Source organism: Convolutriloba macropyga, chromosome 9 (assembly GCF_964194025.1).
Source record: "Convolutriloba macropyga chromosome 9, txConMacr16.3, whole genome shotgun sequence".
NCBI lineage: Eukaryota > Metazoa > Xenacoelomorpha > Acoela > Convolutidae > Convolutriloba > Convolutriloba macropyga.
The window spans coordinates 12,699,445-12,716,262 of NC_134476.1; the positions used below are offsets into that span (position 1 = coordinate 12,699,445).

The 16,818-nt window shown below is 33.5% G+C and overlaps 1 protein-coding gene across 2 annotated transcripts in view; it reads right to left on the reverse strand.

The window, feature by feature from the left end:
* The window catches only part of LOC142346046 (uncharacterized), a 163,054-nt gene extending 152,463 nt beyond the window's left edge, over positions 1 to 10,591 (reverse strand). The window contains exons 1-4 of one of the 2 annotated variants that reach the window (XM_075398531.1): positions 10,235 to 10,590; positions 7,850 to 8,025; positions 4,316 to 4,423; positions 2,177 to 2,284 (exon numbers count right to left, since the gene is read on the reverse strand). In XM_075398531.1, the coding sequence (XP_075254646.1) occupies positions 2,177 to 2,284; positions 4,316 to 4,423; positions 7,850 to 8,025; positions 10,235 to 10,526 (684 nt within the window). In that variant the 5' untranslated portion in view covers positions 10,527 to 10,590. Of the gene's footprint in view, positions 1 to 2,176; positions 2,285 to 4,315; positions 4,424 to 7,849; positions 8,026 to 10,234 lie in introns of both variants that reach the window. The other variant, XM_075398532.1, reaches the window with a different exon arrangement.
* Between the last annotated feature and the right edge of the window lie 6,227 nt (positions 10,592 to 16,818).

A 16,818-nucleotide genomic window follows, 5' to 3' on the forward strand; every position in this document is an offset into this window, starting at 1 on the left:
ACAGGTGTCAATTCTTAAACCGCTACAAAATGTTAAGAACTGCAATGAACACCCAGGCTGAGGTGCTAGGCAGGAGCCGGTATGACCAGACCGCCCCAGACAGAGACAGATTATGTCCAGAATTTCATGCGTTCATGTTCTGACTTGCATGCGTTCCTGTTCAGACTTTCGTGTTTTCACCAGATTTCGTGCCTTTACATGATCAAACTTTCATGCGGTTATGTCCAGACTTTTATGCGTTCAAAATCAAAGGAGCTATAATAACTGCGCATATCTTATGTACTGGAAATTAGTTATTCATTTTGCTGATACACCCTAATAATTATCAACTGTTAGCATGGTTTTAAAAAATTTTGCATTAAACTTGAAAAACATTTCAAAATATATTTGACTAAATATGAATTCCGAATTCGACGTTTTGCTATTTAATTTAGATTTAAAATGTTTGTTAAAATTTTTCACATTTTACATTTTAGAATTATGAGCGTTCATGTCCAAACTTTCGTCGTGTCTATGTAATTTTGAACGCGCACGCACCCTTGCGCGTTTTTGTTTGGTCTGGACAATTTTGATTCCGTCCGGGTCCCCAACCTGGGTGGACTTTGAAAAGAGTAAAATAATTAAGATTGAGCACTCAAATTTGAATTTTTTACAAGAAAAAAACACTTTACAAATTCTCTGAAAAGATTAAAAGATGTAAGAACTGCTTCATTTTGCGGCAAAAGCAGTGGGAAGAAGTTTGCCAAGCTCTAATTTCTCGGCTAATTCTCGGCCAGAGTAACTGGCTAAAGAACAGAATTCTCATGACAAAATGCTCAAAACAATTAAACAATCGCTTGCATTTCTTAACCTAGTTTTAGAACTTACCTATTATCCTTTATGTTTTTTGCCAGTAATCAGAAATTTTCCATCTAACACTAAAAGTGGCTGCAAGCTGATTCATATAACCTGAAAGATTATAGCAAAATTCATGCTAAATGTAAATCTTGGCAAAATACAAATTCAAAAACTATGAAAAAGAGGAAAAAATGGGTAGATTTCGAGATCATTCGAAACCCTTGCAAGATTAGTATAAAATTTTGCAAGACTTTGCGAGATGCTTCAAATCTTGCAAAAAATTGAAAGAAAAATGAAAGTAGTATTTCTTTCTTTGAAGGGTTCTTGCAATACGTTGATTTTTTGATCATCATGGTTCTACAGTTTTGCCATGTATTAGATGAGGTGAAAGAATCTTCTGTCAAGTTTTTTTCCGTACTACGTAAAGAAAACTAATAGCAAAAAAATCATGACTCCAAAAATAGAAAATGTTTCAATTAACAGTAGCGGTATTTTTCCCTTTGTAGTTCCGGAAACCAAAAATTAGAGCACAGCCATTCATTAAATCTCTAAGTGCTATTCTAAGTCTTGTCTTTTTGATTGCAACCAATTATTAATTACAAAAAATGCGATTCTGTTTCTTCTAATTGACATCTTACTATTGCGGAAAACTGGAAAATTTGAATTTTTTTGCTCAACCAGAACAGATTTTTCCAGAACAATGCACATGCACCTTGACAAAAAGATTTTGATAACTTTAATGACGAAATCTAACAATAAATTGACCATCACAAAGGGCATCAAAATGTCTTAAGAGAGGTTATGTCTTTAATTATACTCTTTAATTGTTTTCATGGAAACAGTTCTAGCTGGAATCCCTTTTTTCTAGCTTGAGATCAATACTTGTCCATTTGGATTGAGCACGACCAAAATAAAATTCAAGGCTGTTGATTACGTTGAAAACGAAAAATTGCTTGAGAAAAGTCTCTCAACTTTGTCTGTTTTCTGCGATTGAGGTTAAGAATGTGCCAATAAGGCATGATTAAGACACAAATCCCAATGAATTAATAATTTCGTAGAAGCCTTCGCATTACTAATTGCAGAATAACTACACAGAATGTGGACTAGCCCTTGCCAACATGATGGAATTTAAGAAAGTTTGCTTTGAGAATTGGATCAAAAGAAACTATTATAGAAACTCGATAAATCATATTTTTAATTAATCCAACTAAAGCAATTTTGCGGGAAAAAATTTCATACTACCAGTTGAAACCTTTTGTTTGATTTGTACTTTTTAAACAAAAACTGGGTATATAATGTTGATCAACCATCATTATTTTGTTTTTTTTTTGTTGCTAACCGGTTCAGGTTCAAGGTCAGAATTCCAAGGAGAAGTACAAACAGAAGTTTCCACAATACACTCGTTTCTGATTGGCTGATCAAATGTACAGACAAATTGCCTCCTTTCCTGAAAAGTTGTAAGTTTTTAATGACCTTAATTATACTCTTTAATTGTTTTCATGGAAACAGTTCTAGCTTGAACCCCTGTTTTTCTAAAGACGTAAAAGTTTGCGCATAATTTTTGTTAGCTAGAATTTTACATAAATCACTCCTGTATGAAATGCTTAAGGAGGTTAATGGACGGGATCAAGGAGAAGTTTTATGATCAAAATTGAACGGAAATACACATTTTTCAAGGAAGGAATCTCGGAAAAATACGGCGACACAGCGCACTCCAGTGAGCAATTGTTGATACAATCGATCTCGGTGTTGCTAACAAAAAGCCACGCAACGAATCAAACAGCGAAAAACATGTACCCGTAACAGTTGATTTCTGACACACTTAATATGTTCTTATAGGCAAAAGAGGGGACAATTTTTAACCTTTTAGTCTGTGATTTGACCTTTACGTCACGAAACGAGCTATGAAACATTAAATTTTTGAATGCGAGGTAAGAAACTGCTATCTTAATTGAAGGTATAAATGCTTTAGAATCCACGTGTCATCAATAACAAGGTATCTCAATTACCAAATAATTTAGCTCTGATTTGCAAAATTCTTTTCTTTCGTTATGATAAAAAACATATCCGTCGATTTTTTTTCAAGTTTCAAAAAAGTGTAAAAGTGTCAGTACAGCAGTTTCCCTTGTGAAATAATTTTATGAGCCATAGATTTATCAAAAGAACTTCCGATTTTCGGATCTATGATTTTTTTAGCGAAGATTCTATTTGCTTAAAAAATATCCTGTCATGATCAGCAATGAAACTCAAATCAACTCAAAGGAATAAAATTTTATAAATGTTGGGCAAAATGCACTTGGAAAACCCACTGCTCCTTTTTGTTCTATTTTGAGTGCATTAATTGTATTTGTTTCAATTTTTTGTCAAAAAACAAACCCCTCCCGTCCAATTGAACCGAATTGCCAAACATTTAAAATAATTAATGAAACTTCAAGTATCGACACCGCAGTTGAAAATTTTCGTAAGGATATCAACATTTTTATAAACATTTTATCAACATTTTATAAACATTTTATAAACATACAAGTCTTATATTATATATTTTTGTGTGGCCTTTAACTTTTTAATTTTTGAGTGCGTAGTTTGAAGACAATCATTTTTACCTCCATTTTAAAAAAAATCTGCTTACAATTTCATCATACCCAATATGCTTCGCCAAAATACATACAAACAAAATATAACTTGAAACGAAGGCCTTCATTTCCCATCTTCTACATTTTTTGTTTCTCTTAAATCGAGGTTTAATAATTTGTGCTTCGTTGGTTTTTTTCCTGGTTTCGTTCTAACAATATATCAGCTCACATTATATCAACTCGAAAACAAATTACGACTTTTGCTGATATAGATTTTGGTGATATCTCTGGAAACTGTTCTTCTATTGGCAAATTGTTAACGTTTCAATTGTATTATTAGCATGCCAGTAAATTTACATAATAACATTTTGCATAAAGTTGGCTTGGTATTTTTTTTGCTTTTGGGATGTTAGATTATCGATCAAAATGAGAGTTTTGATAGTTTTTAATGTATAAGTTAGACCTAGCCTCGCGCAAGCAATTAAACCGTTTATCTGCTCCAGTAGAATGTCGCTTCCCTAGTAAAATTGGGACGGTTATCCGCTAAGATCTTGCAAGACTCTTGCATGATGAGCAGATAACCGTCCCAGTTCGTCTAGGGTTAACAAATGAAACGCGAAAATTAAACTCATTTGCATGTAAAAGTTGTGTAAATCAGGTTTGCTTTTATTATTTTCCAAAAATCATGGCAAAAATTTGAAGAATGTGTAAAGTAAGGTCTTAAGAAATCCCTGTTTCCCTGTTTTTCCAATGTATGGTTAATCAAATGGTTAAATAAATAGCTTTTGTTCACGTGCGGTTGGAGGATATCTCACAAGATACAAAAGAAAACAATAGCGAAACAAAAAAATCAGAATCACAACTGCACTTAAGTAACTTCATGTCTAGCTTGAGATTATACGAACCACACAGCGACTTGACTCTTCGGGTTGGCTTTGCTCGTCGATGAATGAACAAGTTGACTCCGTGTACTCAATACTAGAACTATCGTCATACCAGTAACCCAGCAAACTCTGAAATAATATCTTGTCTTGGTAATTTCCCGGATTTGAGTCTCAGTGCATTTCAGCGCTGAACCAGCATATTTCAATAGTAACAACTTAATTCGGTTCTGAAAAGTTGAATTTCCAGAATATCTTAAGTTTCTTTATGTGCAGTTTTTCTTCATTATGATTATATTGAGGTAATAGAGTTCGCCCAGGCTCGAATTCAAAACTTTCGACCTGAAAACTTCAAAAATGCGTTCCGCTATTATTTGTAAGTATAGGCTACGTGACTGTGCTTGAAGTCACCGAGAACTTCTGGCATTTGTCGAGAACCGCGACGCAGTTCAAAATTTTAAGTCAGAATTTCGAAGAGACTTCTGCAGAGTCAGGTAACCATATTTAAAACACAAAATAATAATTGTAATTTTCAATGCAAAATTATAGTAATAAAAAAACAAAGGTTGAAACGTTATGAATGGCAAATTTATCATCAAAATAGTAAATCGGGCCGCAGTTTACGTACACTGCAGCGCCACATGGCTAAAAAAGCTCGGCCGGAGCAAATTTACGCCCTGGATTCGAAAACTAGTCAAGTCATGCTCCCTGCAATCATTTCTTGAGAAATGCTACGTCAGTTCTTGAACAACTCTCGACAAGTTGTCAGTCAAGTATTAACCAAACTTTGATAAGTCTTTACAGCTGCACAGCAAACCATACAAAGAGCGTTTTTCAAACCAAATCTGAAGGCCTACGCATTAGAAAGGGTGGCACGTTTCCCCTCCCCGGGTCGGGGTTTTTGGGTGAATAGTTGTATGAAATGCGGTGAATGCGTTGAATTTTTGTAAGAAATGCGGTGATTGCGCTGAATGCAGTGAAAAAAAAAGACTCACCGCATTTCCATGCATTTCTTACAAAATTTCACAGCATTGACTTTAGTGGTAAATTAATGTAAGAAATGCAGTGAATGCGGTGATTGCTGTGAAAAAAAATCACCGAATTTTACCGTATTTCTGACAAAAATTCATCGTGAAATTCACCGCATTTCTTACAAAAATTCACCGCATTTGTTTTACAACGTTTACTTAAATTGACAAGAGAAATAGCAAAGAAGTAAGTGACAGTTGGCGCAGTGGATGTAGACATGCATGAGGTAAGAGGTTCAAACACCTGTATGGAAAGGTCATTTTGTAAGAATACCGAGAACGCGGTGAAAATAAATAATTCACCGCATTCACCGCAAAAAGATGTAAGCAAAACGCGGTGAAAATTATTTATTTTGACCGCATTTTAGCACAATTCTTACAAAAATTCACCGCCAAACTTCGACCCGGGTCCTATTTAAAACAAAAAAGTATATAATTGTTTCAGCAAAGCTAAAAACATGATGAATCTCAGAAGACACTCCACTCAATTTTGTTCATGTTCTGAGACTTGGTTAATGATTAGAATCAAGACTTGCCAAATTTCAGACCTGACCGCGCCGAGGTGTAAACGATAAAAAAAATAATGAAAGATTTATGTAAATTCAATTCAAAATTACGTTAGATTGGCGGTAAATGCGTTGAATTTATGTAATATCTACTCTTGAGCGCAGGTCTTACATAAATTCAACGCGTTCACTGCCAATCTTATATAATTTTGCGTTGAATTTAGCGTAGATGATTTAGGTTTGGCCATCAAAGAACAAAAAAATGAGAAATTGGTTCTCCACATTCGCCAAAAAAGGTAAAAGTAAAATGAATGCCAGTTAAAAATAATTTAATTGATATCATAGTCTTATTTGAACACAAACCATTAAAGTGTAACATCCAAATACTTTTAGTTTTGTATTTCATCACTTCAAATTACATTTAATCACACTGTAAAAAAAGTTTTTGGAGACCCTACCGTTGTATTCTGGTTTGGGATACCTTGAATTTCTGACATACAGCTTACAATATATAAAATTATGAGCTAGGCAATTTTTGCGTTTGATATTTTCTATACGGGAAATGATGGTTATATTACAGGATTCTGGCAGATTTTTACAGGGCGGTGCATCATCTGGCGGAAATTGTTGACATATTCTTATAAGAAATTCATTTTTCTGACAGATTCTTAAAAAAATGATCATTTGACTTTCAGATTCCTACAGAAAAAATATCCACTTTTCTGTCAAATTCCTATATGATGAAATTTTGTCTGGTAAAACTTTCAGAGCTTCTGTGAGATTTCGTTGTTCAACTTTTTCGTGTCAACTAATAATTGTCCATTGTCCTGCGTCATGTCTCTAGTTGAGCTTGTACAGCATTCTCGCAATGATCAAATAAAATATCTATTCAAAACTAAAAAAATGTTGAAAAAAAAAGTTTTTGAATTATTAACAAATTTCTTTTTAGAAAACAGACTAAACTCGCTTGTTATTGTTCTAAAAACAAAAAGGCAACTTCGAAAATAAAAAAGTGTTCAGTGAACTCTATTATGTGCATTAAACCTTTTTTTAAATAAATTAATTGATATACCATCATATCTGATCTATTTTTATTAAGCATTGTTTAATATTTTCAAATGCTTTTGCGTTTTTTTATTCAATTAATAAACCAACTGTACTACACATAGTCCGACACTCAAATCAGCGGATCCAATTGTAGTGCAGCTCAACTGGATCGATTTCATTTCATTTAATCAAAATCTTGACAGATCTGACCGATTCCTACAAGATGATCATCCAGTCTGGTCTATTTATGATAAGATGAGAATCTCCGACAAGAATGAAATGTGGTTAACAATTTTAGGATCTGTGTTTCGTTTTTATTGATTACCAATAACTCCGAGCATCAATTGTAGTGCAGCTCAACTGGATCGATTTCATTTCATTTAATCGAAATCTTGACAGATCTGACCGATTCCTACAAGATGACCATCCAGTCTGGTCTGTTTATGATAAGATGAGAATCTCCGACAAGAATGAAATGTGGTTAACAATTTTAGGATCTCTGTTTTGTTTTTATTGATTACCAATAACTCCGAGCAAAATATGTCTAGATCATTTCCTGCAGTATTTCAAAGTAATTTAAATTAATGACGCCTTTATCCGTTGCTCAAAATCTTAAAAGTAATATATGACAAAGAGTACAACAAAAATGGACCTAATTTTTTACATTTTGTCCAATAAGCAAAGTCATTTGCAACATTTCACGCAAACAAGAGAGCTTCTATCATTTTGCAGTTAAAAAATCTTCAGTTAAAAAGAATATTCTAAGTTGGAACATAATAATATCAGGCCTCCAGTTCTTAGGGTTTGTATTCTTTGCCATCTTTTTTGGTGTCTTCAATTCAACAGTAAGTCACAGATACATTGCTAGAGGGTAGTTGGGGTGGGGGTTTTCTGTGTAGAGGAGTTTTCTGAAAACTTATGTAAAAAATGGACTGAAATATAAATGGAAAACGAAGATTTCATTTCTGCAATCTAACGTTCAGAACTGCTTCTTTGTTCTCATCGGCATTCAATTCAACCAAAGCTTGTGATACTGAAGCATAGAAATCCATTTCCTTTTTGGTAGCCAGTTTACCCCCACAAGCCTGGCACTTTCTCCGTGCCTGGTAGAATGTGGCGCCTGTTTCTGAGAAGGAATCCGCGTATTTGGAAACTAAACAGCGTACAGAAATAATTTTCAAAAAATGACAAAATTGTTGAGCATGTTGATACAATTTGCAAAACGAGGAAAATAGTGGTAACCAACTGCGGTTCTCTGAGGTTATTATTGTCTAGTTGTCAGTCTGTTTTCAATTGACTGACCTATGTGTTTGACTTATCTGTTTAAAGGTGTCGTGTTTTTGCACCCTTATTTTTTAACCCCCTATATTATTTGACACTCAATAATTTAACCCGTACATTGTTTCATCCCAATTTTAATTTTCATATAATTTAAGATAATTATGATTATTTGGATTCTAATGAGTCCCATTAATAGAGAGTTAAATCGGGATGAAATATATGAGGGGCGAATAAATCGTTTTCACCTCGGTCATTTCACCAATATTTTATTCCGTAAATTATTGGCTCATAATTGTCAGGAGAATAACGCAAAAAATTCTATTAATAAAAGCCAACTAATAACCATCAGTGAATTAGGTACTTCATCTGGTTCTTTTTATAGCTATGTATTTGAGAACTGAATCGAACTCTCGATCATTTCCTGGTTCATTTCATTTTGAAATCAGTAAGCTATCTGCCGACTTTCAAATTACCGTCGCATTCCAAAAGTTAAAAAAAACGTGACAGAAGATATGCCGAGATAAAAGACGAGTGAAAAAAGTATATCAATGCATCAAATTGCTCTAAGTACTAAAACTATCAATGTCGCGTTTTTGCATTTAAACAAAATATTCAGCTTATTGGCGTAAACGAAGAATACAATCAAAGTTTTTTACTGAAGTGCCAAACACTTGAAAAAAAAGGACGATCGAAGACTTGAGAGAAAATTCATTGCCTGCAGCAGCAGTAGCCTCCGAAATTCTACCAGTTACAGAAGTTCCCTCGAACCAATACGAGTTGCCGGTTGAGCCCATTTTAAAGAAAACACCACAGCGTTTTTTAATAATGTTCAAAAAATATCAATGTATGAAGCAGCGCACCCGGATTTTGCTACAACCGATGTGTTCAATAGTTTTTAAAGTTTTACATCGGCAAAGAATACCAGAAAATCATGTTTGTTTTCGTTCATGTTTGTTGATCGTTGTATGACATCCTTTTTCATAATTCCAAAACTTTGGTTTCCTGAAGGAACTTTTGATTTATCAGCTAAAAATACGTTCCAGATTCCGTGTTGTTGGGCTCTGCAGATTAAGGCAAAAATCGCATTAGTTGGTAATGTTTATGCACAGTATTTTTTCTTCATAAGAGAGGATAAGAAAAGCTATATATTTTTTAGGTTTGTAATTAGGGATCCTAGGTACAATATGGGAGAAATAGGGATGGATTCCTTTTAATAAAATTATATTTTTCTTGATCTTCAGTCGGGTTGTTGTGAAATAATTGGTTTTAAAAAAACTGCAAAAATTTTGCACACCGAAAATATTCTTAAGATAGAACTGTTCAAAAAAACATCTTAGAGAATTTATATCAGTGAACTTGTTAAATTCGACATTGTCGTCGCAGTTCCGTAGTTAATGTAACATCGAGCACCCTAAACGGAACTTACATTATTATTATAAACCATTATTTATCCAACAGTTGAGCCTCCTTAAGGCCATCACATACCCTAGCAATATTTCAGAGATCGCCAGGTATGATTCAGAGATTTTGCAGAGGCCATGTCTTGGAGAAAAATTTTAAGATTTCGGTAGAAGACGAAATATACCACTTTATATGCAGAAATCATTTCTCAATTTTTTTTTCCAATAAAAAGCTAAAAGATTGACTCTGAAGTGTTTGCTGAGGATTTTTGTATTTGACTTCATTGGATTGTGAATCATGGCCGAGACCGATTTATTATGTCAGACTGAACACTTAAGCGTTTTCAAGACGACAAATGCAATGAAATAAAACTTTTTTTCTCGATTAAGGTTCAATTTATAAACCAAATTTTCTCAAGAACCATCTATAAGTGTTAACTTGCAATCCGTCTTTTCAATCCGCAATTTAAGACGAATGACCTTTGCAAGGACCCGTGCAAGTATTAACAAATTTGACTTTTCCCTCATATCTATCTGACTTATTGCTAATAAATATTTAGTGAAACAATGCCAAATTCAAATATATTTGCGAATGTACCTTCCGCGGCGTAATGTTATGATTTTCTTCTGAATCAGGCCTGATAGATTTTGAAAATATTGTACGAGTAGACATGTGATTACCTAAATAGGTCATGGAATCAACTCGGGATCCAAACTCGTTGTAAAGTTTCTTATACAACTCTTTCTCGTCTGGTTTTCCACTCTTCTTCGCCTGAATTCTTACGAGTTTCAATGCTTGCAAGCCACACTGCAAAACAACGGAGCTTTCACCCGGAACGTATTTGCTCATAGACTTGTTGCAAAAATAATCATCGGGAAAATTTGATTGAATCGTTTTCAATTTGGGAAGATCTGTAGAATTTGCGAAAAAGAAAAAGGCAAAAAGTAGGAAACATGATAAAATCGTTTCCATCGATTTGGAAAAATTATGAAACTTGAGAAGCGAATGTGAAATTAACGACTAACAAAAGCTTTTTACAATGAATTTTTTAATTGACTTTTTGTTACTTACTGTGACCCAATACTACCAAGTGCTTAGAAAGAGAAAATTGAACAAAAAATTTTAGATTTTTTGAAGACTGTCGGCGAACCAACAGTTTGACAGTTACTGAAATATGTTTTTAACAGTTTGCGACCCATTATAATACTAAAATGTCAGTTTCTGCTTCATCAGTTGTCATGTGTTTTACTCATGTCATTTTTGCTCTGAAAATTGCTCCCTCGCAATATGAAAATTCAATATTATAACACTGAAAGAAAACAGTTTCCATTTCGACTCTAAAAAATTTGCGCTGGAATCCACGCAATCAGTTTCTCTGAAATAGCTATGATCGGTCGATGTATTACTGCAAATCTAACGCAAAGTTTACATCAGCACTGTACAGGTCTAAATATAGGCTTTAAAAATGTGGAAATTCTTGGCCAGATCTTGTTCCAACTCATTTGAAAATATCATGAATGTTTCAAGTTTGCAAAAATAAATTTTTAGCTACCCAAAAGCTACGGATATAGACTCGCCTTCTGGAACCGTATGTGGCCCTGAGGCTACTAGCATCTACCGAGAGATTCTATTGGACTATTTTTCACCACAAAAAGATTATTTTCACATTAAGTTCAAAAAAACCACATTTAAGTAAGGCATTTTTATGCAAAATTTTTATTCCCAAAAGAATTTTTTGTAAAATTGTTGAACAAATTTAAGGAAGTTGCCTGTGAAAGCTTTGATTTGTCTTTTACGCAGTTTTTCTCAGTTTTATTTGTAGCTGATTATGTTAAGAGCATTTAATTGTTTAATATATAAACTGAAATTTTTCCGTTTAAAAGAAGAGCTTTTGTTATTACTAATCAAGTAGTTTAACTTTTTAAAAATGCAATGATGTTCGGGAATTTTTTTTTGGTCAATATTACTCCTAAATACCCATTTTAGAGTCTTGGAGAGCATCAAGCTTGATTTTGGTGTTTACTCGCGATCAAAAATCTGACACTGGGGTATAGGACAACTTCATAATTTTTCTGCTTAAGTAAACCTAAGATATTGATTCTAAACTCTCCTCTCAGCAGCATTGTATCTAACCTGACTAGACACTGATCAAACAACACCTTTCATTCGTTTTAAAATAAATTTCAGCAAATCTTGTTAACGTTTAAAGATCCAATTTTCTGAGGAACCATTTAAATGTCAGCACTAATTTGCAGTTTGTATTCCAAATCCTCAGCTAGTACAATTGGCCAGACGGAAGGTGCGACCCAACTTTTTCCAGACCATGGGGGGCGGTCGCACCGGACCCCCTGTCCGCAACCCAAATCGGTCTGGCCAATACCTTTCTTGGGTCGCGGACTTCATCCTGTGAAGATCGTTTCACATGCTAGGTATTTTTTGTTTATGTCTAACAGCAAAATTGTTAACTTTTATCCTGTAAAACAATAACAGTTTCAAGTTCATTCACTCAATTTAAAAACTTATTTGAAACGTTCTGTTTTTTTCTCCAAATCAGGCATAATGGAATGTTAGTAAAAGCTCAAAAAAGACGCAAAATTACTTAATTGGAAGCATCTTTCATTCCCAACTCGTTACAGTTTCTTGTACAAAATGTTCTATTATTGGATACCGATCTTCTTTGACTGAAGACTCACAGTTTTTAACTCTTGCAGCACAACGGAGCTATTATTGCAATATCTTCATTCATAACTATGGGCGAATATACAATAATGACCAAAAATATACATTTTTCTTCATTTTTGTACAGTATCAAATTTGAGCAAAATACACTATGGTACCAAAAAGCTACGTACAACTGAAGGTTTTTTAAAAAGCAAAACAAACATCAAATAAAATAAAATTTTGTGTTCAAATTTGTTCTATAAAAACGCGTGATTAGATCTTTAGCTTTTTAAAGGTCTAGTAGACGGTTCATATAGTTTTCATACAGGTTTCTCATCTCACGTCTGCATCAATTTCATTCCAAATTTCAGAAAATTTTTCTTCTAAATTTACCCAAAAGACTGTCTCTTTTTGTTGTCTTTGCTTCAAAATCGCCCATAAGATTTCAATAAGAGTCAGATCTGGACTGTATGCTCGCCATTCTAGTACCTTCCACTCGTTTTTTTGGAAAAAATTGCCGATAATCTTCGATTTATGCACAGGAGTTTACTCTTTTCGTTGTTGAAAAAAAATGTCCAAAAAATCATTTTTTCTTCGTAATTTTTCAAAATTTCCAAATAACTGGCATCGTATAGTTTATTTGGACACTCAGCAAGCAATTTCCGACAATTTGATTGTATTGCACCCCAAAACATAAGTGAATGTTTGTCCGAACTCAAATTTTTTGTGTTTTTTTTTCCAGAAATCTCGTTCCAATTCTTCGAAAAACAAACTCTAACACTTTCGTTGATGGAGATGAGCACCCTTATTTCATCAGTAAACACAATATTTGGTATACAAAATATTTATACACCATTTTGAACGAAAACACTTGCTCTTCTTCTTCAAAATAACATTTTAAGCAGCATTTCTTGAAAAAGCGCCATGTTTTTGAGAATTTATATAACTGGGCCTCTGGAAATTGTATCGTATTAACAGAAAGTGGGATGAGTCACTCTATTGCGCACCAGCGGGGTTCTGGGATCTTTGAATACTTTTGTAACTAACTTTTTTTCTGATATTTTTGACAAATTTGGGACTCTTCCACTCGATTTTTGAGCCTCGAAGCTGTTATTTTTCAAAGAACGGTTGTATGCATACTGTGCTCTGGATCTTGATTTCTAGTTGAGTTGCTTTGTATTTTAGACCATGAAAATCCAACATCTCGTAGCGTAACAAATTGGCAAACTGTAAAAGAACAAAGTGGTTTAATCATCTTTTCTGTTTAAGCGGAAAAAATGAGAATTAAATTTCTCTAAAACTTTTAAATTTCACACCTTTTATCACGCCTTAGAGCAAATCGTGCTTATGAAACACGGAGAATGCTTTAAAAGTAGAAATCATGCTGTACGTAGCTTTTTGGTACCATGGTGTATTTGTATTTAATGTTTACAGACAATCAAACGAAGACAAAATTCGTTAATGTGAAAATGATTTAACAAATCTTTGACGACTTACGTATAGACAATTACTGAAATAAGTTCTTAAAAGTTTTTACTCAATAATTTACTCAGATGTCTGTTTTTTGGTTTGTCAGTTTTCACGTTTTACTCGGAGCTGTAGTGTCTCTGATAAATGTGTATGAGTTTGGCCAAGGGATAGTAAAATCGAAAATTGTTCCACTAAGGAAAATAATTCTGCTACATTTGGTCGTTTGGTCAACATTTTGGATATGATTTGCAAATATGATAAATCTGCAAAACTGTAAAATTTAAAGTTTTTCGGAACTATGTTTCCAAACCCTAAGTTTTACTTAGTGGTTGGAAACATAGTTCTCTTACTACTCTTACGAAATTTCTTCGAAAAATTAATTTAGCAAAAAGTTGCATATCTCTGTAGCCCCAACTGTATGACGGAGGGGTCGTGAAAGTGGATGTTGAGTCTCCAATTTTACTATTCGTAAATCAACGTTTTTAATTTCACTATTTTTCCCTCAAAAACTGGGGATTGTATATTGCCATCGGGCTGAAATTTTAATGGCAGTTTGAGTCTGTAATGGTAGAGAATAGCTCAAATGTAGGAACGAAACAGTGGAAATGAAAAAATGGAGGTGAAAAATTAGCGTTATAATTGTATTAATTAGTTCTAATACTAAAATTTAAATATTTTTATTTCTTCATTTATTTACAATTCTCCAAGTTAACACTGAAAAGATTTTAATGCCTTTGTACTTTCTGATGAAAACGTGATAGCAAAATTTTACCGTTTTTTACATCAACGAGAATGCAAAGTTCAAATGCGTTGCTTCATCAATTGTAAATATTTTTTTGATGCCCAAATCATTTTAGAAAACGTCGTTTTCGCAGTTTTAAGTTGTAATTTAGAGAGCCTAAGAACTTTGCCAGTATCTTGTTGTTAAGAGGTCCTTCAGTTCATTGCCATGGGGAGAGCAACTGCCAAACTAGCATCGAACAATTAATCGATCCCATCTGTCAGCCACCTCTCTGGCGTTTTTTCTTGTCAACATTTGCTTTTTTCACGATTTTCTCTGAACAAAATTCTACGCAACGCCATCTACCCTCCAGAATAATTTTTGCTTATTCCTGTTTGAAACACGTTCTTGGTGCATCAATTTAACCTGGTGTATGTATGTATGTATGTATGTATGTAAAACAAGAACACTGAAATCAATCCATTATTGCTGTGCAAAAACAAATAAGTAGATTGCGCAAAACAAAATGGCAGTGCAAAGTATCAATAATAATAGCAATGTCATTACCGAAAAAAAATTCATTTATTCGAAATGAAACCCAAGAATAGTTAGCTTTTAAACCTTACATGTTTCCAAGAAAAACAATCCGATAACTGCATACAAGGGTCTCCTTTAAATTACTCAAAAATATTATTAAAGATGTTTTTTGAATTTTTTTTTTATTTTCGTTTTTTTTTAAGAGACAAGGTGAAGAATTCCAGTCCTGTAAAGCTTTTCTAACGAATGAATTTTCTAGTGTTTAGCTCTTGAATTTATGTCCCCAGTACTCGAGTCCAGTTCTTTCATTTTTGTTAATTTTCCAGGTTTTAAGTTCACGGCCCCTGCTTGTATCAAATGCTGGTAGTTGGTTGGTTTTAATCTTCCAGATGTAATTAATTCGCTTTAATTTCAAAAAATAATGCATAGGTAGAATTTTATGCTTTAGTTTCAGATCTCTAGATGAATCAAACTTTTTCTTGTACAAAATATTCTATTATTGGATACCGATCTTCTTTGACTGAAAACTCACAGTTTTTAACTCTTGCAGCACAACGGAGCTATTATCGGAAAATCTTCATTCATAACTATGGGAGAATATACAATAATGACCAAAAATATACATTTTTTTCATTTTTGTACTGTATGAAATTTGAGCAAAATACACTATGGTACCAAAAAGCTACGTACAACTGAAGGTTTTTTAAAAAGCAAAACAAACATCAAATAAAATAAAATTTTGAGTTCAAATTTGTTCTATAAAAACGCGTGATTAGATCTTTAGCTTTTTTAAGGTCTAGTAGACGGTTCGTATAGTTTTCATACAGGTTTCTCATCTCACGTCTGCATCAATTTCATTCCAAATTTCAGAAAATTTTTCTTCTAAAGTTTCCCAAAAGACTGTCTCTTTTTCTTGTCTTTGCTTCAAAATCGCCCATAAGATTTCAATAAGAGTCAGATCTGGACTGTATGCTCGTGATTCTATTACCTTCCACTCGTTTTTTTTTGGAAAAAATTGCCGATAATATTCGATTTATGCACAGGAGTTTATGCTTTTCGTTGTTGAAAAAAAAATGTCCAAAAAATATATTTTTTCTTCGTAATTTTTCAAAAATTCCAAATAACTGGCATTGTTTAGCTTATCTGGACACTCAGCAAGCAATTTCCGACTATTTGATCGTATTGCACCCCAAAACATAAGTGAATGTTTGTCCGAACTCAATTTTTTTGTGTTTTTTTTTCCAGAAATCTCGTTCCAATTCTTCGAAAAACAAACTCTAACACTTTCGTTGATGGAGATGAGCACCCTTATTTCATCAGTAAACACAATATTTGGTATACAAAATATTTATACACCATTTTGAACGAAAACACTTGCTCTTCTTCTTCAAACTAACATTTGTAGCAGCATTTCTTGAAAAAGCGCCATGTTTTTGAGAATTTATATAACTGGGCCTCTGGAAATTGTATCGTATTAAAAGAAAGTGGGATGAGTCACTCTATTGCGCACCAGCTGGGTTCTGGGATCTTTGAATACTTCGGTAACTAATTTTTTTTCTGATATTTTTGACAAATTTGGGACTCTTCAGCTCGATTTTTGAGCCTCGAAGCTGTTATTTTTCAAAGAACGTTTGTATGCATACTGTGCTCTGGATCTTGAGTTCTAGTTGAGTTGAATCCGACATCTCGTAGCGTAACAAATTGGCAAACTGTATAAGAACAAAGTGGTTTAATCATCTTTTCTGTTTAAGCGGAAAAAATGAGAATTAAATTTCTCTAAAACTTTTAAATTTCACACCTTTTATCACGCCTTAGAGCAAATCGTGCTTATGAAACACGAAGCATGCTATAAAAGTAGAAATCATGCTGTACATA